The 23,982-nt window shown below is 42.3% G+C and overlaps 1 protein-coding gene across 3 annotated transcripts in view; it reads left to right on the plus strand.

Moving 5' to 3' along the window:
- The first annotated feature begins 651 nt into the window (after positions 1-651).
- LOC116825357 (uncharacterized) overlaps positions 652-23,982 on the plus strand; it is a 43,146-nt gene continuing 19,815 nt past the window's right edge. For 2 of the 3 annotated variants that reach the window (XM_032781305.2, XM_075064108.1), the window contains exons 1-5: positions 652-775; positions 4,568-4,667; positions 10,230-11,676; positions 14,188-14,314; positions 20,965-21,130. In XM_032781305.2, coding sequence (XP_032637196.2) covers positions 744-775; positions 4,568-4,667; positions 10,230-11,676; positions 14,188-14,314; positions 20,965-21,130 — 1,872 coding nt within the window. In that variant the 5' untranslated portion in view covers positions 652-743. The remainder of the gene's footprint in view (positions 776-4,567; positions 4,668-10,229; positions 11,677-14,187; positions 14,315-20,964; positions 21,131-23,982) is intronic. The other variant, XM_032781294.2, reaches the window with a different exon arrangement.

Raw genomic sequence — 23,982 nt, forward strand, 5'->3', positions numbered from 1 at the left:
CAGGGCTTCGGTAGCACTTGCTGTATTTGTGCTGCAAAGAGTGGACGCGAGTTGCCAGCGATGTCATATTTGTGAAACATGAAGGATCAAACATAGGCTCTTCTGCTCTCAGACCGCAGAATTCTGTGATTTGAACTAAAGAAGTAATTCTCCATTGGTTGACACTAGTATTAGGCTTTTATCAAAGTGACAACATACCAGTTGTAGTGAGTCTTGCCAGTCAGTTCAGTTTGGAGAGTGTCAGGGGTTGGCACATTTTTGTGACAAAACCTCCTATTACAAAAACTACATGCAGCTCTTCTTGTATCCATTTAGTAGGCGACATAAACGGACACACTTGAGCAGGTTTAATTCTATCCCTCAGACAGCAATACTGTGCAATACACTGACTAGCCAGTTAATTTCACTTTTATACATTGAGCGGGCATAAATCAATTCATTTTCACTTTCCTTCTTTGTAATCATTAGACTTAGGGATTAGAGATTCTTGTGGTCTTTTTTGAGTCTTATTCTTCCATCTAGTTAAGTTTAAAATATTGCAGGAAGCATTTTCAAACATTAAAAAATCTTAGAAGTTATAGAAAACTTGAAAAATGTCAAGGCTTTCTTCTTATGTCCCTCCTTACTGCTGTTTAGATGAAAGTCCACTAAAGGAAGAGGCTTGTCCTAATACTCTGCCTGCCATTAAAGAAGAGGGAGAGCAAACTGATGAACAGATTCCCCTTTCCCCTTTTGGCATAAGGATGGACGCAAGGACTAGAAACCTGGAAGACAGGTGAGGAAAGGGTTTAGTTTGTCATTTACAATGATACAAATAAAACTGTCAGTGAACAGTTACTAGTTTTCCTTACTTTTATACACATACAGTCCTAGGTGCTGGAACTAGTGGTGCTGGGGGTGCTACCACACCCCCTGGCTTGAAGTAGGGTTTACAGTTTGGTTCCATGGCTCTCAGCACCTCCACTATAAAAATTGTTCCAGCACCCCTGCATACAGTAAATTGCAAATGTAATTCAATGAGTATCACAGACAAAGCCCCTTTCCCTATTATGAGATTAACTTGTGTACATGGGTGAAGGTGGGAAAGATCCATGGCTTCTTGATAGGACTGCCAGCTCCAGAGCATAAACACCGATGACAACATTCAGTCACCTCCTAGAAAAAAGTCAAATGGAGGAGGTATGCTGGGAGGGGGCCAGACACCCTGAGCACACTGGTGTAAGTGGGTATGCAGGCTAACCAGCCGAGAAAGAAAATAAAGTCCCAGTGATGGGCCTCTTCATATCCCTTTCACAGGGTTTCCAAACACACCAGAACAGATCAGCTCAAACTACTGGGTAATAACCCCCCGAGTCCTTTTCAGTTTAAGACAGCTGGGAGGGGAGAGGACTGTTGTACAGAGCTCTGTATTCTAAGTTGCCCAGGTACTCGAAGTCCAATTCAGCCTATTATATACGATTGATTGTAAAAGTAGAAGATGGAAACCAGGACTGGTACAAACTGGACTGTTTACATTAAAAGAACTGGGGTAAAGGGTCTTTAAAGCTCCTGCTAAAATCACTGGCTGGCATGACTGAGCTGAATGATTCTAGAAATGGAAGGAAATGTTTGCAGTTGAAATCACCAACATGTGTTTTGATTGGTTAATGTTAATTGCCACCCATTGTCTGATATTGCCCATCTGAGCATCACTGGAAGGAACAGTGGGATGCCTGGGTTGTAAGAAACAAGCTCTACCATCGGGGGTTGTCACCCTGTCAGGTCTAGGGATCCCGGGGCCCACCACGACATTACTGGGCCTTTGTCATTCTCATCTGCAAAGGCATCCTCACCAGACCCAGTTAAAGAGAGGGAACCAGATGGCATTGTTGCTTCCACTGGCTTTGGCTAAATCCTGACCAAAACTTGGGATATGAACCTGCTGTCACCCTCTCCTGAATGTCTTACTTTCTTACCCCACCCTCCCTTATTCCTATCTTTCCTCTCTCTCCTTTTGCCTTTTACCTAATAAGACTGGCCAGCCAGGACAGATCCACCTTTTGCTACACTGCTGAGAAGGACAGCTAAAAGCAATCCCTTAAACGCAGCCTGATGCTGGTAAAAGTTTGCCAGGTGTTCGAGTGCATGATCTGACTGTGCTGGGCCTGTGTTTCTCTAGCAGCAAGATTGTAAGTGAAAATCAGCCCCAGAGGCAGAAGCTGCATTTCCTATCTTTACTGTTCCTTTCTCACCCCTTTCATGTGCTTTTGCCTTAAAGGAAACTGGACCAGATTTCAACTACAGTAACTTCTCAAGATCATCTCAACTAACCTTTTCTCTTTTCCTCCTCAAAAAGGACAGCTAAGACCATATTTAAAGCCATCTAAAAGACTGTCACACATGGGTTTTGCCTATATAAGGTTTTATGTAACTGAAGAGAAAGGGAACAGGATGCACCTTTCTCCGTACAACAACCTCCTTTGCAGTAGCTTCCTCTTTTCTTGCATAATCTTGCCTAGATCAGGCATGTGATAGTGAGGACCCAGATAACCCCTTTCATGTCAAAACACCCTTACACCTTGTCACAGAGAGACATTCATATTAAATAATCTAGAATTCCCCAAGATTCAGGATTGCCAACCACAAGTGTGTAAAAATAATAGTAATGAGTCAGCCTCGCACACCCCAGAATGAGATTTTTAAAATGATAATTTTGGGGTTCTTTTATTTGCCTTCTGAATTTTGGATTTAAATCTTCCAGCTCATCTCTGCAGTCTTGAGGGCTAGAAAACTGGGTTTTTTTAAAAAAATGAAAGCTGAGATTCTCACAAAATCAGAGAACTCCTGGAGCTGAAGCTTTAAGAAAAATTACCAGTACTGGCAACACTGAGATGCACACTACATAAACACATACTTTTCACACACACTTTCTTTCACTCGCTCCTCCTTCCTTGGGGCAACCCTAATTATTCCAGAAACAACTTTTAAATATTAGCAACTATGCATAGTTTACAAAGAAGCAGGGCAGCAGAAAACAAGGAAGAAAAAAGCTGATCTCTGTGGGCAAGAAGACGAGGGCTAAGTTTTGCAAAAGTACCCTCCATTTTTGCATATACAAACACCTGCACACATGCTTTTCGAGCACTAGCACCTGCACACACAGGTGCATGTACAATTGCAAAACCCATTCTTGCATACGTGTTAGAATGTCTCAACTTTCACACACGGGAATTAGTGCTTGAAATGGTATCTGCAAGTGCAAAGTTTCATGCAACAAGTGAAAGCCAGTTTGAGGCCCCTTGAAAATGCAGCCCTTAGCTTCCTCAAGTGATTAAGCCAATGCATAAAAAAATCACCTGGTGCCTCAAGACATCTCTTGAGCATTTTAGCAACAATTATAGCCATAATTTTACTCCTCACTGAGCTTCAGAAAACTTCAGATCAGGCAATAATGTCATGAGCAAGCAAGGATCATCCACCTGGAAGGAGGAAGTAGTGATAAATACTGAGATGCTTTTCTAAAGCAAATTAAGAAGACCTTCCAAAAATATTTCCATATGTGTCCTCAGCACGTTTGTATTTTCACATCTTATGATGTTTTCAAGATTTGCTTTCCCTGAGACGCCAGAGACCTTTTAAATAAGTTTTTAGACACATCCCCAATATAATACTGAAAGGTTTACCTCTGCTTCACTACCCTGGTCTGTTATTCAGAGACTTCCATTTGGCCTTCCAATGCATTACAGACATTCTTTTTCTCCTCTGACAAAGTAAGCGCATGTTGTGAAATGTCGCTTTTTTTACCAAATATTTCAGACTTCTCCCTCTCACTCCGTTATTCTCTGCTGGAGCTGGTGTGGGTCTGGGACAAGTGCTTGGAATAAGCAGGCTGTGCAGGGTTGGAAAATAGTCCAGCTTTTGAGATTTATTTTTCCTTTAGGTATTTTCCCAGTGTTTTAGGAGAAATTGCTATCTGTCTGACAGTAAAACATATATTCAGGCTCACATAGGATATTTTCAAAGTAAAAGGTGGTTTCTGTAAGGTTCCAGAGGGCCAGAACCCTGGTCTGTAGGGCTCCAGGTGACCAATGCTGCCCTGCCACTCTCTGACAGCTATGGTAGAGCCATGATCAATGCGCTGTAAACCATGGGAGACTAGGCACCACAGGAACTGCCATCCAAGGAAGCCTCAATTAGCAGTGTCCCCGTGACCTCTGATTGGGCCAGAAGGAGCACGATTTAAGCATGGAGAGAGTTCCAGGAAGCTGTCTCTTCTACTAGGTGGATCACTGGTTGACTGTTATGACGGACCTTACTCCAGACCTGTCCTGCACCCTTTCCTGACTCCAGCTTTAACCCTCAGTTCAGGTTCCTGACTTTTGACCCTGGCTCCACACACTGGGCATGAGTTCCTATGTCCTGGCCCTAATAGGTGCCAGGTTATACTCCATTAATTGCGCTGCCACTTCCCCTTTTTAAAAAATGCAGATTACCTTTGAAATTGGAAGTAGAGGTCAGCTGTGCTACAGTTATAAAGAAAAATAGCTGGGAAGTTATTACATTTGATGCCATCTTATTCTTTGCCTAGACCAATCAGACCAGGAATTGGTGTAAGACAGAAGACTTTTGAAGAATTTGTTGAAGAACAACTTAAAGTAGATTCTCAAATAACAGAAAACCACCAGCAGGTAATGTGTTATTGGCTGTATTGATGAAACTGTTGAGCTTGTTTCTACAAGCCCCTATGGGCTTAAGTGGTACATGGGCCTTGTTCTGGCACTTTGCATAAGGGTGAATTTCTCCCCTCACCTGTTAATAATGCTAGAGAGGCCTAGACTAGATTCCGTAAATTAAAGCTGTCCCCCCAGAAATGCACTGTGAAATGCTATTTGCCCATGATATTGCTGACATTTTGTGGGCTGTTTAGTATTCACAGTATCCTACTCATCTAGGTACTACATGGCTTATATTCTAGCCTCTTCCAGTTTATTTAAACTAAATTAGATCTCAGGATGACTCTGTTATTCCATTTGTCACCATTCCCTATCCTAAAACTGGTGGTAGTTGATAATCATGTCCCTCTGCTTTTTTTGTCTTTTCTACTGTGAATTTAGTGCTTCATTCTGCCCAGTGCTGAGCATACTGGTCCCAATCCTGCAAATTAAGCACATGAGTAATCCCACGCGCTTAATCAGTCAGATTGCTCACATGCTTAAAGATCAGCATGTGCTTAAGTGCTTTGCTGAACTGGGGCCAGTGCTCAGCACCTTGGGCAGCATCAAGCCCTTAATCCTGGTGACATGTTCTGATTTGGCTGCCCCGAAGACAGATCTTCAAATAATTCACAGAACAGGTATATCTTGGACACTAACACTCCAGACTTCTCACATGCTTTATTGACATTGTACTCCAAACCTGATCTGGATGAGCTAGGTGGGAATGTGGGTGAGAAGACATATCATTTTCCAAGGCTCGTTAAGTGCTTTCTGCTGAGACTGACAGCAAGGGTACAATGTGGATGGAGCCAGATTTTCAGCAGTGCTCAGCACACTGGATGAGTGTCACAACGGGAGTCACTGGGTGCTGAGCACTCTTGAAAATCTGGCCCTCAGTATTAAATGTAGCAGTGGCTTTTGTCCACTTAAAATTGGGGTGACTGAGACCTGCATTTTATCTTCAATTCTGTCTACCAGCTCTGTCACCTTGCTATAATTACTGACCTGGAAGACATACAATTCAGTATCAAACATTTGGAAACCCAGAGCAATAGATTCTTGTTTCCTCTTTGTCTATCAACAAAGTAACCCGCAACTCAAACTGATACATTATCTTCCTTTCTATATGATATTACACAAAACAGTCATACTTGCCTTAGCTGCAGACAAACTTATCTCATCCTTAGGGGCTGTTCTTCTTTTTTCCAGTATCATATTTAGTAACACTAGAGATAACACAGAAGGAAATAAGTTGTTGCGTGTCATTTAGTACTCACATTTGTATAAGGGATAGCTAGTATGTAGGTCCTACTGAATAAAATGGGAAATAGTAGTAGAAGTTAGGGCCAAAATTTTCCAACTTGGGTGCCTAAAATTAGGCACTTAATTCCATATATAGACACCTAAATTAGTGGCTGATTTTCAGAGACACTGAAAATTCCAAAGTCAGTCAGAAGCCCAGGGCCTCAGCAACTGAAATCAGACTACTCATATAGGTGCCTCATTATGGATTTAAGTGCTTTAACTTTAGGCATTCAAGTTTGAAACTGTTGGCCTAGCATAATATGATTAATAAGTGTGAACATCAGAAAAATTGTTACAGAAAATACATAGATCTAAGGAGCTGAACCAGACCCCTTTCTTTTAGCTCCAAACACACAGGCCTCTACCACTTGAGCCAAAGGAGAAGCCTCATAGCTGCTGCTGGTAGTTCTCATATCCTCTCTGGGGGCTAGTTATGATTCATTTGCACAGTCACTCAAAGCCAGTACTGTAGACTAGGCTTCTGGTGGCCCAGTTAGGTTTCCTATTGAATCCTTTGCTTGTATTATCATGTGTGAATCTTTGCACTGGGTGGAGCCACGTGGCTTTCTGAATAATAGAGCACTTAGGGCCATACCCTGTCTAGAACCACATGACAGCTCACACTCATAGCAATGACGTGAATAAGACTTTCCTGAAGGCACCAAGGATGCCTAAAAATAAAAATTCTTTGCTTTTACATTTGCAGTGTTGTTGTAGCCATGTTGGCCCCAGGGTATTAGAGAGGCAAGGTGGGTGAGCTAATATCTTTTATTGGACCAACTTCTATTGATGAGACTACACAGAGCTACACGGAGCTCTTCTTCAGGTAGCTCGAAAACTTGTCTCTCTCACCAACAGAAGTTGGTCCAGTTAAGACTATTACCTCACTCGCCTTGTTCCTCTAGCTTTTGTGTGGTAGTTTCCACCCCCAGATAACTTCTAAAATATTAATTGGTCCATATAGTACTCTTGTGAATTAAATGTATTACAAATTGAGACAAACAGATAGAGAAGGTAAGTGGCTGCCCAAGGTCACTGCGGGAATCAATATCACAGCCAGAACGCAGACATCTGGCTCTTAGTCCAAGACTCAGTCCAATGGACCTCACTCCTCTCTCTCTGTCTCTCTCGGAGGGCAAAGCACAGATAAAGGAGGATGAATTCCTCCCTCCTCTGAGCTGGAGGTGGGTATGAGTCACCTTTGAACCCAGGCCATAGATACCGGTACGGTGTATGGGCCCTAGTAGCAGCTGTACAGCATCCCTTTCCCTACGTACACACACAGTTTTGTGGTCCAGTGGATCAGTGCAGTCTGAAGAGCTATTGTCCGTGCCACCATTCTGCTGTCTACCCACAAACAACCCTAGCCTTGCTTCCACAGCACACTGGGATGTGGAGGCTTCTGCTTTCTGCTTCTTGCTTCCCATCATAACGTATTGTTTCTGTCAAGCTTTGGGTCTTCTGTGGCACGGAGGCTGTATGGCCTTTTTAGAGCTTAAAGGACACGTTTTGGGTTTGAAAGTTTTTATGGCGTCATGTGTAGTTGTTGTTCAATTCAGATATCTGAACAATAATAGGGTACACGTGCACATTAGAATAGCTGTGACATCAGGTTAACAGAAAGCGTAAACTATCCGAGTTTAGTGATAAGCATAATACAGAATCTAGAAGGTTCTTATAAATCTCTCACAGGTTAGTTAAGCATTAGAAGAGCTGGGCAGGAAATGGTTTTCCTGTCCCATGACAGTTTTCAAGATTACATTTTTTCCCCAGTCTGAATCAGGACAGAAAGTTGGACTCTCAAAAATGTTTATGAATTGAAAATCAAAAAAAACAAACCCAAATTCTATTTGGGTCAGTCAAAACCTGTCATTTTGATTTTGGCCATTTTTATTTTATTTTATTTTACTCTAATTAGCATAAATTTCTGTGCAAAAATTATTTTGAACCAGAAAAGAAGAAATATTTTATTTTGAAAATATCAACATCTTTCTTTTAAACAAAAATGTTTTGAATTGAAAAATGCATTGAATCCAGCCAATTCCTGTGAAAAGTTTTGGTTTCAACAAATTGGAATTTCTTCAACAACAAAAAAATCTCCCTCCTTCCCCCCCTCAAAATTCCTGACCCGCTCTAATCGGAAGGCTCCTTAGCACGGTAACTATGCAAACTGTCAAGTGCTGACCTATTGTTTACAGCTAGGTTTTCCAGTTCAAATAAATACTATTAAAACTCAAGTGAAGAAAAAATCTGAGACCACTTGCTGGGTATTCATCCCTGGGTGTATGAGATTTCAGAAAAAGGTCAACTTTAATATAATTCAAGGAAAATTATTTTTATAAATAGATTATTAAAACAACTATTTTCTCTTCTTAAATATTATCCATTAATTTATGTATTAGTAAGCACTGCAGAACTGACAAAATAATCACCACAAACCAGAATGTTGTACTCTATATCACTAAACCAAAGTAGAACGTAGAACATTTGGAAACTTCAAGGTGATACAGTATCCAGCAATCAATTCAGGTACTACTATAAAAATACAAGTAACGTAAGAAAACTTTTTTTAAAAAAGATTATCTGGATTTACAGAACTCAAACTACTTAATACCATAAAACTTTTCACTACTTCGTGTAGTGCTGTCTATGTGTCATAAAAGCAAAGGTGTTTACTTTAATAAACTTCACTGGCCTGAAATTTAAATAAAGGAGAGTTCTAACCCCTCTCAGAATTTTTGGGAGGCTTTTGCCAGATCACATCAGTACAATAGCAAGCATCCGTGGTTCACTTTAATCTGAAATTCTGGGAAACCTTAGTATTTCTTTCTACATAGAATTGTAATTATAAAATGAAGTGGTGAATTATTTGCTATGTAATGCACCCTTATATTCATTACATTTATCTATCATTCTGCCTTCTATGACATCCTTTATTTGTTTCCTCTCTTTCAATTCTCTGTATGTTGACAGGGATTTTCAAAAGTTCCAAAATTACTTAGGAACACAAGTCCTGTTGACTTTCAGTAGGACATGTGCTTGTAAGTGATTTAGGCACTTTTGAAAAGTCCCCACATTATCTCTCTATATTTCCCCAGAGCATAGTAATTCAAGATGTGCTTTAAAAGTAAATCCACCAGCTTTAAAAAAAACAGCATTTTGTGCTGTATTAAGGTCCTCTTTCCCCCTGTGCAAAAGGGCCCCCCAGTGCAAAAGGGCCATCACTTGACCTAAGCACCACCAGAGATCTCAAAATAGGGTTTTAGTGGGACTTAAGTGATACAGAAAGGCCTGGTCCTGTCCATCTGTACATGGACTAAATCAACAGGACTGCTTTTGTGAATAATCTGAGCAGGTTTTGGATTTAAGTGCAGACTCAAAATATGTTTCAGTGCAGTTGTTAAACTATGAGAAACAGTGAGAATCATTTGCTTGCCAGAATCTGAGTTTTTTGGCAACCTCTGACATCATCACTAAACTCTTTCATGCAGTGACTGTCCGCTAGATTCTGTTTTCAGTTATACTGCTGGCAGTTTGTTAATTTGTCCATATACCTGAGTTTAGAAAAAGAGGCCATGATTTTGTGCTAGCTTTGATGTCATCACCTGTTGTAGAGATTATAGAACCATGAAGTCAGATATTTGCAAGTTAATTTATATATTTGTCTGTAATTTTTATTAAAAAGAAAAAAGAAATGCAGGGCCTTAGCCACAAAGTGGTCATTGAATGACTTTTTAACATTTTTTATACCTTTCATGTGAGATATTGAAACTATTTCATTGTTATGAAAGCAGAAATAGGAAAACACATTGATCACATGGAAATAAAAATTCTAAGGTAGCTGTGCATAAGGACTAAATTAACAGGTTACAAAGAATATCTGGGCATTTCAGAAGTGAGTTTTAACCTATGTTAACCAAACACTCTGGAAGGGTTTTTTAGACTTTCTAAAAAAATGATTAACTAAAATAACACTGTTTGAACATTATCTCGGTATAATATTCCTCCCTGTGAGAATTTATTTTGTGCTGTGTGACTTGAGCAGTATAAATGCTGGAAAACTAGCATTGTGTGTGTTTAAAAAGTTTTGATATAAAGGAAGATAGAAAAATGTGGCATACAACAAAGAAACTGTTTTTATTATTATGGCTTCCGCCTAATGGGATCTGATTTCTCTCTCCATTTTTGAAGAAAGTCTCATAATTTAAACATAATTTTTGGTATTTGCAGAACTTCTGTGAGGCTAAAGCAACCCCTCGGAAATCTTTCCTGAAACGTGGAGAAGGCATTGCAAGGCTTGAAAAAAACAAAGAGAACCTTGCAAAAGAACAAGCCAAACATCCCAGAAGAGTTAGTTTTGATTGCCAGAATAGCTTCTCTTTGCCTCACCAACAGGATGCAGGAAGATTACAGCTGGGGAAACATTTAAATCATTTACATCGACGGGCCAGCAGCCCCACGATGTTGGTCTCTAATGAGAAGAATACAAATTGCACTATCTCCATGAGTGAAATAAAAGCTCAGGTTGACAGTAAGACAAGAGATCCTGAGCAATGCCCAGAAGAAAGCCAAGAAGGAGGTGGTGGAGAAGAGTGTGCAAAGAAGGATCCTGCTGTAGCACTGCAGATGAACTGGGCTGAACTCCTGCAGCAGTGTCAGGAACAAATTACTGAAATGAAGCTACAAATAGGTGAGAAAAATAAAGCTCAAAGTACTTATTCTCCAGGACATTCAGACAGAGCAGACAAAAGTTCCATGGAGTCTACAGTTCAAAAGGACCTAAATATTGTGGATCAGCGTGTGAAGGACAATCTAACTCAGAGAGCAGAAAAGCCCTTGGAAATCCTCCAAGAAGGTTCCAAGCTTCAGAATTTAGAGGGAAGCCAAACCAAGCAGATGGATTGGAGCACAGGCCTCAAATTCACATCAAGTGTGAAAGGAATTAGCAGTTGCCACAATGAAGATGACACTGTGAGCAAAAGCCCAGAGAGCCAAAGAGGAACCACCACTGGGTTTAAGATGGTTAATGACAGAATAATGAAAGTTACTCACAAATCAACTCAAGGCATGGACAAGAAAAAGAACATCACATCTGTCAGCCACCAGCAAGAGTGGCAAAGCAATAGAAGTGCTGCCTACAGGTGGAATGCTCAACCTTTGTCCAGTGGGTCAGGCTGCACATCCACTGACAGTGAGGATGACCCCAAATCTTACTGCACTCGGTCTCCCACAATGCACATGCCTCAGAAAGTAGGTCACACAGACAAAAATTTGGATCTGTCTGATGCTGATTATGCTACTGATGAGCCCAGTGGTGCAGAAGATCTGGCCCTGAAAAAGCACACCAAGCCACCTCCAAAGAAACTGGGTGCTCAAGAGAGAAAAGCCAAGCAGGATCTCTCCCTCAGCACAAGCAGCAGTGACTCTGGTAACAGGGTTGCCAGGCTGAGAGGAAACAAAGCTTGCTCTTCTCTTCGAAAGTCTCCCTTTCGGCCCCCGAGATCTGCAAGAGGTGGAAGAGAGCCTGAGCCAAGGAGTGAGAGTAATGTTGGGGATGGTAAAAATGTAGAGCTGCAGTCGTCACCATCAACCTGTGATCTGGTGTTCCCTGCATTCAAAAGTAAAGAAACCCTTGCAGAAGAGAGGGCACAAAGAAAACCAGTTCTGGGTACGCTAGGTAAGGGCTAAGCAAAACTTCTTTCACCATGTCAGTAGAAGTTGAATTTTTCTTGGTTTATAATGATTCTACACCAGTGGTGCAAGTAGAATTCATTTCTTATTGGTACACTGCACTCATGGGAGGGACACAAAGGGGAGGCACCAGCTAAAGGGGGGGCACATGACCCCCCCATGACTCCTCGCTGCCCCACCCCTTACATCACTGTTCTACACATGCTCCATTAGTGCATGCACCATCCCATGCCATGCCAACCACCATGCGAACATTCCTCAGCCCTGACCTAGAAAAACCAAGCTCCCTCTAGGACCGAGGGGATAGTTCAGTCTATATGCCCATTCCAGTCTTGGCCTCTTTGCAGAGACTGCCAACAAGGACGTCTATCAGTGCCACTTGTAGCTGGTTTCATGACGAGAGCAACTGTGCACTAGGAACTGGACTGGGCCCACCCACTACTAATTGTATATAATTTAATTCTGTTTTGGTGTGGATGTGTAGGTGTGGTTGCTTAGTCCTCATAATGCTTCACATCTTCACTGCACTTTACAAATTGTTAATTTCATCCTCACTGCACTTAGAGTTGGCACCAAAGTTGAGTTGCTGCCATTTTAGGGATGGAGAAACTGAGAGAGAGTTTAAGTGATGTGTACAAGGCCAGAATGGGAGCTGGTTTGAGATCTGGGATTAAAACTGAGGGGGTCAAATTCATCCCTGGTGAATTGTCAGTGAAGTTATGGCCTGCCATATCCTAGTTCCCAGCCGTGTGCTCAGATACCAGCATCACATCTCTCATTTTGTAATTCATTCATATTGCTACTAAGCACAGGCAAAAGTGCTTGGCACTGTGCAAGACACAGACATTAAGAAAGCCTCTGCCCTGAAGAGTTTACAGTATAGGAGACATTCAGCCCACAAGAAAAAGCAGGATGCATTGGAAGAACCAGAGAGGAGAGTTACCTTACAAACTTGATTTAATCTTACATTTTATTTGATCCTCTTACTTTTCTTCTTAATGTGGGGAGAGTCTTGCAGACGAAGCAGGTTTTCAGGAGGGATTTTTCTATTTCCATTTGAACAATAAGGGCAATGCTTGGAACTCCAGTGGCAGAAAAAGAGCCTGCCCTGTGGTTTCTGGTTCACTGGACCCTTGGAAGCCCAGGGCTGCAATTCCTAAAATTATAAAAATACCACATGCCCATGCAATTTAGTTACTTATTTTCTGGGGTTGAGTGGATATCAATTATCTATTGATTAATTACTGTGCTTCTGCCATGTTCAGTCTCCTTTCCCCTCTGGATTGGTTTGATGTCCAGGTGAAAGTTTTGAATTAGAAAATTTTTGGTGCAGCATATTGTACTTAACAGGGGTGAATTCCAATTGGATTTACAGTAACCAAGAGCCTGATCCTGCAAATGCTGTCACAACCTGGTCCAGTCCACTCTCTGGATGGACTCTAGTCTGTAGTGATGGGATCCAGTAACTGAATCCCACATACTAATACACTCCTAGGATCTGGATACGAGCAGTGGATAGTCACTGTTCCTAGTTCAGGCACATTGCCAATTGCAGATCCGTGTCTGACCCTCTTCTTGGGCAGTGGGACCTCACAGTCTGATTGCCTGGACCCAGGAACCAGTGCCTGAGCCCCTTGTTTCTCATACACATCCCCCTACTTGGTTCCATTCTTGGCTGTGGGAGCTCTGGTTTTTCTAGTTACACACTTTGGGGACAACATGGCAGGAAAGCAAGGAAACACAGGCTTAGTGAAGGAATTTCTTATACAAGGAATGTCTAGGCAGAGAGTTGTTCAATGTCAGTGATCCTGTTGGTAGAAAAGCTACAATAATACAAATAATTAATAATAATAATTGTTCAACTGGAGTAGAGCCATTCAGTGTTGATGGCCCTTGATTGCTCTGTCACACCTCCTCAGACACAGACTCTTCACAAGCTGTCAAGTTCCTGCTACAAAATGGATGCTCAAAGCCACTTCAAAAGTTACATTCAAAATGGAGGCTGAAATACAGTGTGGCATTAACAAAAACCAAATGGAATTTATACCTTGGCCCAAACATAGCCCCCAATCCATCACACTTACTGCCAGGTGTAGTGCTTGATTTGCTCTAGTAAGCATTATGCTGTATAGCAGGGGGTCGGGACCCCTCAGGGAGTTGTGAGGTTATTACATGGGGGTCATGAGCTCTTAACCTCCACCCCAAACTCTGCTTTGCCTCCAGCGTTTATAATGGTGTTAGATATATAAAAAAGTGTTTTTAATTTATATGGGGGGTGGGGGTTGTACTTAGAGGCTTGCTATGTGAAAGGGGTCACCAGTAAAAAAGTTTGAGAGCCACTGCTGTATAGTGAATAGTATCAGGATTGGGTCCCAAGATGTTACAGTCAGAGAACTTTACATTTTCCTTGTCTATGCAATTCTACTGTAGTTAAATACATGCACTATTTTAATGAATACATAGTAAGTTATATGTAGTAATGTGATTGTCTTCATAGAAGCAGCTCAGAGAAGGCTTACTGACAAGTTAGAGGAACTGGAAAAGGAGGTTGGTGTATATCGTGGAGAAACCCCCCTTCTAGTGAGGATGAAGGAAGAACAAGAGAAAGCAAGGCATTTTCTCAGGTAAGTAAACCATCCCGTGTTATGCAGAACAAATCTAGCTGACTGTGCACTATGGCCAATATTTTCAGCCTTGGATTCCTAAAGCTAGGTTGTTAAATCCTGCATAAATGTCCTCATTTCAGTGAAAGCTGTGGGTGCTCTGAAAAGCAGGCCATTTACGTGGATGTCTAAATATGGATGTAGCTGACTAACTAGGGGCACACAGATTTGAAAACTGTGGCCAGATGACTAGTTTTAGGGCTTGATCTTGTCAATGCTGAATGATCTGTGCAAGTTGCTGAGCATCCTCAAGTCACAGTGAAGTCACTGTGAACTGGGGGCACTCCCATCTCAGAAGATCAGGCCCAACCTGGTTATCATCTTATGTCACATTTAGATTTACTCACCTTTATATAGTGGTATCTATCCAAACCATTGCAAAGGATGTATTTGGGGTTATAGATGTGCCAAGCTTGAAGTTTCAAAAGAACCGATTTGTAAATAATCTAAGTGCAACAAAGCAGCTGTAAAATTGCTTAGCTGTAAAATGTTTGTTTGCATAATTCAAACAATTTTCTCCTCAGCTGAGATCAAGCAGGAACATTTTCAGTCCAAAAAGTAATATTTTGAGGAAAATGGTGATTGAAAACAGGTTTGGAATAGAGGGCGCCATCTCAGCTGTAGGTACCCTGTAGCCTGTAGTAAAATCGTGGCATGGTTAAATTCAAACCCAGTGTGATTTTTTTAAAAACATGTTTGAAAGCTGTTGCAAACTCCTTTTTTTGGTATTACTGTGTTCTTTCTACTTCTTACTCGATATGAGAATATTTCTTTTCTTATGTCAAGTAAGAGTAATTTCTTGATTTAGATTTTTTTTTGCATTCATTTAAAAAACATTGAATACATGTTGCAAACTGAATGCACCCCCAAACCAAACCAAAAGTTTACACTTTTATATGTTCACTCCCATTGATTTCAAGGAGTTTAGGATCAGGTCCTTTCAGCATTACAGTGTGCTATATTTTTCCTTAGCTATCCTTGCCCAAAATACTTTGCATTTTATTATGAATTTCTTCATTAAAGATCTTTTTTTGGGTATGATCCCACAAGCTCTCCAATGGGCTTCAATAGGAGTTCCATGTGTGAGAGCTTGTGGGTTTGGGCTGTTTATGTTTAACATCTAAAAAAGCAGTAAAAGAAAGTAGGCTGCAGTTTTTCCAGAATTATGTACTGGTGTTGCCTTCAGCTGCTAAGTGATGTTTCTCATGCAGAGTTAATGCAATACTTTCCTAGACAGCACTGTACTCTGTTCCTGTAGATAGATGGTGCCCTCTGGTGGGTTTGTCTTACTGAGGCCCCGTCTACACTATGCAGTTAAATCGATTTAAACAGCATTAAATCGATTTAACGCTGCACCCGTCCACACTACACCGCCCTGTAAATCGATTTAAAGGGCTCTTTAAATCGATTTCTGTACTCCATCAAAACCACAGGAGTTACCCTAAAATCGATTTTACTACATCGGAATTATGGTAGTGGCAAAAATGTTTTCAGAAACTATGGAAGTAAGCCACAAGTGACAGAGCTCACAGAATGATTGGGAAGGAAGTGATAGCAAAATACAGGAAGGATGCCAGTGACCGCGAGGATAGGAGAGAATCGAGATGACAGGTGGCGGCAGGAAGACAGGCAGAAAGATAGAAGGTGTGCAGGAAGATCAGCGGAGGGGGGGAGACGTGGCGTGAATGCAAGCTGGGAGCTGCGCGTATCAACTGAGATCTTCAGGCCATCGGTGGAATGTTCAGGAACAGCCGGGGTTAAGAGTGCCACTGCAGCCCATGTTTAACCCCTCAAAGCTCCCACGTCATATCTCCTCACCCAGCAGTTAGACACGCGTGGGGGAAGGTTTCCTGCACCAGCCACTCCTCCCCATGACAGCCCAACCAAAAGGCGACAGTAAGCTGAAATGTGCTTATGGCTTTCCTTTCTCCGATCCCTCCAAACCACACCATGCAGGGATACCTCCTAGAGAATTCTGGCTCTTTTTTAATTAACTTTTTAATCAAGAATACATCAAAGGGGGGAAGGGGTGGGTTTCTTACAGGGAATGAATTTTAAGAAAGAATTATATTTTTAAAGCAATACGCAAAATACTTTAAATACAGAATAAAAAGATTTTTTAAAATATAAACTGAATTTATTCCTTCAGGCAAGCGTAATAAAGGGGGAGGGTGGTTGCTAGAGGGAGTCAATAGAGGCGGGAGTGTTCATGCAAGGGAAACAAGCACTGCAGTCACACATAACCAGGGGGGGGGGGGTTAGGGGGGGGGGGCCTGGCCCGTGCTGAAACTAACTTTTCAAGGCTTCTCTCTGTGCCGCACCGCCTCCTGGTGTGCTCTTCTATCGCCTGGTGTCTGGCTGCTCGTACTCAGCGGCCACGGTATTTGCCTCAGCCCTCCCCACCCGCCAGAAAGGCTCCCCCTTACTCTCACAGAGATTGAGAGCACACACAAGCAGCAATAACAATGGGAAGTTGGTTTGGTGAGGTCTGACGAGTAAGTAATGATCGGAAGCGAACGCCTGTTAACGGCCAAATGCACACCTAACACCATCTGCACTGCTCAGGCCGTAGTAAAACAGCTCCTGACCACTGTCCAAGCTGCCTGTTATGGCTTCATGAGCCAGGCATCAAAGGGGTGGCGGGTCATGCCAGGATAACGGGCCATCTCAACATCGCCAACTGTTATTTTTCCTGGTTGGGAAGTTAATTTCCTTGCTGCAGGCCGTTTAAAGAGAGGTTGTGTTTCTGAAGACGTGAGCGTCATGAACCCTTCCTGGCATACCACGTGGATGCTGGTGAAATGTCTTGTGATCCACCAGTGCGTTGCAGCAAACCATGGAAAGTCCCTTGGCGGTTCCCGTACTGGTGCCCTGTGCTTGGGCCAAAGCATAGGATATGGTTCCATTATGCCCTCCACTATGTTAGGGAATCCCATTGCAGCTAAAGCCATCCCTATGACTGCAGTTCCCAGAGTCACAAACTCGAGCAGCACTTAAACGATTGCTTTGGCTACTTGCATCACAGCAGCCCCCCACAGTAAGATCCCACCCAACATTGATTCCCGACTGAATCGGTAGCGGTCTGAGTTTGCAAGCTTCCGAGGGCTATTGCCACCGTCTTCTCCACGTGAGGCTGCTCCATCGTGTAATTATGGCGTTTCAGGGCAGGCAAAGCAAGTCACAAAGTTAAAGAAAGTGGCTCTTAGCATTGCGAAAAGTTTGCACGCCGACTGGGAATCGTCCACACCTGCAAAACTATGCGGTCACCGTCTGTGCTTGTTTCCGTGCCAAAAATCGGCGTTCAATGATAGAAGCTGCCCATTACCAGCAGTACTCCAAAATATGTCCCGTGTTAGGGAGAATTCAGTCTCCATGTTCGTCATCGTCATCGCTACTGTCGGTGCGCTGCGTAGCTGCTCCTCCTCCTCCTCCTCCTCATCCCCCTCTCCGAAGTTGCAGGTTCATGGCTAGCATACGACAGCACAGAGTGCGCAAGGTTTACAATGCACGATTGCGTAATTCTGACTAAGCAGGGTCCATGGTCTCAGCAGGGTCATCTGCTGTGCTATGGGCGTTTGCTCTCTTCACCCGGAAAAAATGCGGCGAAATGGTTGGCTGCTGCTTTCACAAAGGGAGGGTGAGGCTGTACCCAGGGACCACCCGGACACATGTTTCTGCCGCCATCAGGCACTGGAGCTCTCCAAACCCAGGAAGTGGTGGAACTATGGATAGTGTGGAACAGCTACCCAGTCACCGATCCTGAAATCTGACGCTAGCCTTGGACTGGACGCACACACTCGATTTAAGGATCCTAGTGTGGACGCACTAAATCGATTTTATAAAATCGGTTTTATAAAATCGGTTTAAACAAATTCGAATTAATCAGGTAGTGTAGACGTACTCTGTTCCTGTAGATAGATGGTGCCCTCTGGTGGGTTTGTCTTACTGAGTATAGTGCTTTGGCATCTAATAATAGTGTTGGCCCTAAAAAGAGTGTTGTTGACAGCGTTTTGATGGAGTTAGTTGTGGTTGCCTCTACCATTTTCACAAAGATGTTTATCCACAAATCCACAGATGGCATGCTGTGTAGTGTAGCTACACAGCTACACTACATATTTCCTCTTTCCAGTTTGTGAGCCAGATCCTCAGCAGGGGTAAACTTGCTTAGCTCCATTGACGTCAGTGACTGCATAGTGATTTACACCAGCTCAGGATCTGGCTCTGTATTTTTAAACTAATGAGCACATCAGGAGCCCTGGTTGGTAACCACAGTGATAGAGCTCTTCAGTTATTCCGTGTTGACTTTTTTGCCTGGTTGAAGCAATAAGAACCCTATTGAGGAAGTCAGCTGGCATGCCTGGACCTGTCCAGGCTCCTATCCATTCTCTTGTTTTCAAACACATTTTTTTCTTTAGGCCTCTGCAGGCATGAGAAGTGCAGACTGGAAGGTGAAAATTCTCTGAGTTTAGAATTTGGCATATGCATGGTGCCTAACGGAGACTGGGGCGGAGATGAGAGCTAGTAGACTGAGACTCCACCCAGACAGAACTGAGATAATTGCTGTTGGCTGTGGAAAGCTTTAAGGAGATTTGGTGAAGATTATTTCTGGGGAGTTTGCCCGCCATTTGTGACATATAACCTGCAGTTCTCGTTGGATCTACAGCAGCTTCTGGATGTCCAGGTAGCAACAGCAATCATGGGTGTTTTTTCCCTCCGTTTAGCTAGAAGGTTTTCTCTTGGCTGTGGATTTTGCTTCCATCACCAGGGTCTTTGACAGTTTGCAATTGGGTCGTTGCAATGTGCTTTACATTGGGTCTACAGCTGAAAACCTTATGAGAACTTCAGTTTGCATGAAACATGAAGGTCTGCTTTGTAGGCAGTATTTTCTGCAGGAAACACTTTACACCTGTGATGTGCGCTGGCTGCCAATTCACTTCCATGTGCAATTCAAGGCTTTGGTTTTAATCAATTGTATAAGGCCCCTAGAAGGTTGGGGTCAACCCTAACTGAAACTCTTCTGGTCTGTTTGGGTGATTCTGCTGCAGATTAAATCAGCTGAGGTGCTGGAACTGATTGCTCACTGGTCTAGCTATGAAAGTAGGGCATTTCCCATGAAAGACCCTCCACTTTAGAAATTGCTTCCTGCTATGGCCCAACTTTGTTGACTTTCTTGGTAACACTTCTGTTCTCACAAGGAGCATGGAGAAGATTGGCATAAGCAGGAGTCTTGTATTTATTACTCCTACTAGATGTTGGGGTGAGGAGTTAATTGGTTACTGGGGAGATGTATTACTTTTAATGTTCATGAACCCAGAATACCGTAAGGGCTCATTTGTAAAAAAAGGAACGAATGAATTAAATCCAAATAAATAAACTGTAAAGGTCTCTCCTGGAGTGGCACCTTCCTTCGGGCAGGAGGACGAGGGGGCCTGTGCGTCTCTTAATGTCAGTGTTAGTTTCCATTTCATACATTAGAGAACCTCTGCAGTGACAGGCCCAGTTAGTGAGGTAAATGCTCTTAACCACCTCACTGCCACCTCATGTGCCTGCCTCTGAGGCTAACAAATGATATAATAATATATTCAAAAAATGGGGTGAGCATTTTGGCCAAACATTGATTTCAGTTCATACAAATATGCTACATTCTGGGCTCTATTAAGGACTTACAGCCTGGTGCTCCCGTGGGTGAAAACATGCACTGCCCCAGTGCTGGCATCTAGAGGCTTTAGGATTGGAATGGCAAAATGTCTCCTAGGTGCTAAGATTGTACATTGAGCATTTGGACTTGTCATACCTCTAGCAAACATTCCCAACAGCTCCCTCTCCACTAACTGGTACGTAAGGTCTATGGCCATTCTCACTCTGGGGAAGCTAGAGCTTCTGGAAGCTCAGTCTCCAGCCTTACACCCAGATGGGTATGTGTGGGGAAGGAGCAGCCTGTGCTCTCTCTCTCCTCAAGCACAACTGCTGTGGGCTGCGATCAATGGTGTGCCATCTAGGTATGCAATGCATGCATTGCATGCCCCAGAATTGAAAAAAATATGGTCCCACTAGTGGCCCATGGGCCAGATCTGGCCCGTAGGATGATTCTGTCTGGAGTCCTCTGCGCAGTGTGACCTCACAGTCACCATAGGCATAGTCATGCTGCATGCAGGACACCATTTTGTGCAACGTCACTAAAAGGTTGGACTACCTAAGGCATTCAAGTTTAGAATTGAATCATTGCATGCCTTACTAAAAATGTCCTGGCCTGACACTGGCTACCATAATTTATCCCTTCATGGCTTAAGAAAATGTGTTTGAAAGCCTGTAAAATTCATGGCTATAGAGCTGGCTGGAAAGAAAATCCCAATGGGAATTGCCTTCCATTTGCTCAAAAGGACAAATTCTACCTTCAGACATGCACCTGAGACTCTCAGTGATTACAGACCTGATTTTTTCAGAGCTGCTGAGTACATCTAGCTCCCCTTGACTTCAGTGTCTGCTGTGAATGCCCTTGACCTCTGAAGATCAAGCCCTAAATCTGGGAATCCTGGATGCTCATCCAAAGACAGGATTCAACCTACATTCTTTACATCAGCTTCATAATCCCCAATTTACCTTTTGAACAGAACACAAATGGATCAGTTTGAGACCAGCAAGGCTCAAGAACTTAATTGCTTAGAAGAATATAAGAGAGACTGCGTTCACACACCGAATAAAGAAAAGGTTGAATTTAAAAAGTACGCAACAGCAGCTAGAGTCACTAGGGAGGACGTGAAGTCAGAAGAAATACAAGTAAGTAGTGTATAAAGATGGGGAAAAAGAAAATGTGATTTTTAAAGATCAGTTTGTAGTCCATCCTAGAATGGATATGAGAATTGCTCCTCAAGTGATGGAGAATCCACCATTTTTTGAGACAACTTGTTCCAATGGTGAATTGCCCTCACTGTTAAAAATCTACAATTTATTTCCAGTCCGAATTTGTCTTGCTTCTGTTTCCAGCCACTGGATAGCATTATGCCTTTTTCTGCTAGATTTATAAGTCACTTCCCTGTGTAAGTATTTGTAGACCATAATCAATTCACCTCTCAAATTCCTCTTGGATATACTAACTAGACTGATAGCAGAGGGGTAGCTGTGTTAGTCTGGATCTGTAAAAAGCGACAAAGAGTCCTGTGTCACCTTATAGACTAACAGACGTATTGGAGCGTAAGCTTTTGAAAACTTATTCTCCAATACGTCTGTTAGCCTGTAAGGTGCCACAGGACTCTTTGTCGCTTTTAACTAGACTGAGTCAAGTCTCTCTCAATAAAACATGATTTCCAGACCTCAAATCATTCTTGTGGATCTTTTATGAATTCTTTTCAGTTTTTCAATATCCTCTTTGAAATGTGGACTCCAGAACTGATACATCATTTCGTAATGGTCTCATCAATCCTATACACAGAGATAATACCAACTGCCTATTCCTGCTTGATATTCCCCTGCTTATACATCCAAGAATCACATTTGTCCTTTTAGCTACAGCACTGCACTGCACTGGGATCTAATATTTAATTGGTTATCTAAGGCCAAGTCCTTTTCTTTGCCAGTGCATTCCAGGATACAGTCCATTATCTTGGAACTATGACCTGCATTCTTTGTTCCTAAATGTATGACTTAGCATTTGGCTCAATTAAAATACACGTTGTTCAAATGAGCTCAGCTTGCTAAGATCACTTTCTATAATTGGCCTGTTCCTATCATTATTTACAATGCCACCAATTGTCATGTCATCTCTACATTTTACCAGCAATGCTTTTATAAAAATATTGAATAGCACTGGGCCAAGAACAAATCCCGGTAGGACTCCACTACAAACACCTCACTGGATGATGATTCCCCATTTACAATTGTTTTTTGAGATCTATCAATTAATCAGTCTTTTATCCATTTAATAGGGGCTACATTGATTTTATATAGTGCTAATTTTTTAATTACAAAGTCATGCAGGATCAAGAGACGCTAGATGATCATAATGGTCCCTTCTGACCTTAAAATCTATGAGTCTATGAGACACAAGGTGAGTGAGGTAATACCTTTTATTGGACCAACTTTTCAAGATTGTCCAACTTCTCTATAAAAGATATTACCTCACCCATCTCGTCTCGCCACTATCCTGGGACCAACATGGCCACAACAATACTGCGTGCAAGATTAAGTCAAATGTCTTACATTAATAACATAGCAGGTACACAGCATCATTCATCCTTGCAAGATCGGGGATCCCCGCTGTCTTTGCCTGCTCATCACTTTTCACCTTCTACGTTTAACAAGAAACAATACTGACCTGCCCTTCTGCAAGATCAAGCCTTTCAATGTATATCAAGTGCCCCAGTGCCATAATGGTGGGTACATAAATATAGAAATAAATAGCTTTCTTGTGTCCACCTCAGTTTGGAGGCATGTCCCACATTTGGCAGATTAAGAAGTAAATCACAATTCCACTACCCGACAGTGCGCTATTCATAGTGAAGTTGCAGAAGAAGAAAGAATTATGTGCTTGAAGGAAGAAAGGAGGGAGAGGATTAAAAAATGGGAGAGGGAGGATGGGAAAACTGCTGTTTTTCCTCACTGCCTTTGCTAGTGTTAGGGGTTGGGGTTTGCAGGGGTTTCTTCCAAAGGGTCAAGGATTTAAAAGATACAGTTCAATTTGTCTGGAAATACACAAAGAATGAATGCAAAATCACTTAGTGCAAGAAAAAATAATAGGATCATAGAACTGGACGGGACCCGAGAGGTCATCTAGTCCAGTTCTCTGCACTCGTGGCAGGACTAAGTATTATCTAGACTATCCCTGACAGGGGCTTGTCTAACCTGCTCTTAAAAATCTGCAATGATGAAGACTTCACAACCTCCTAGGCAATTTATTCCAGTTCTTAACCACCCTGTCAGTTAGGAAGTTTTTCCTAATGTCCAATCTAAACCATCCTTGCTGCAATTTAAGCCCATTGCTTCTTGTCCTATCCTCAGAGGTTAAGAAAAACAATTTTTCTTCCTCCTCCTTGTAACAACCTTTTACATACTTGGAAACTGTTATTGTGTCCCCTCTCAGTCTTCTCTTCTCCAGACTAAACAAACCCAGTTTTTTCAATCTTCCCTCATAGGTCACCTTTTCTAGACCTTTAATCATTTTTGTTGCTCTTCTGTGGACTCTCTCCAATTTGTCCACATCCTTCCTGAAATGTGGTGCCCAGAACTGGACACAATACTCCAGATGAGGCCTAATCAGTGTGGAGTAGAGTGGAAGAATTACTTCTCGTGTCTTGCTTACAACACTCCTGGTAATACATCCCAGAATGTTTGCTTATTTTGCAACAACATTACACTGTTGACTTATGTTTAGCTTGTGGTCCACTATAACCCCCAGATCCCTTTCCACAGTACTCCTTCCTAGGCAGTCATTTCCCATTTTGTGCAACTGATTGTTCCTTCCTGAGTGGAGTACTTTGCATTTGTCCTTATTGAATTTCATCTTGTTTCCCTCAGACCATTTCTCCAGTTTGTCCAGATCATTTTGAATTTTAATCCTATACTCGAAAGCACTTGCAACCCCTCCCAGCTTGGTATTGTCCGCAAACTTTATAAGTGTACTGTCTATGCCATTA

This window comes from Chelonoidis abingdonii, chromosome 3 (assembly GCF_003597395.2).
Source record: "Chelonoidis abingdonii isolate Lonesome George chromosome 3, CheloAbing_2.0, whole genome shotgun sequence".
Taxonomy (NCBI): Eukaryota; Metazoa; Chordata; order Testudines; family Testudinidae; genus Chelonoidis; species Chelonoidis abingdonii.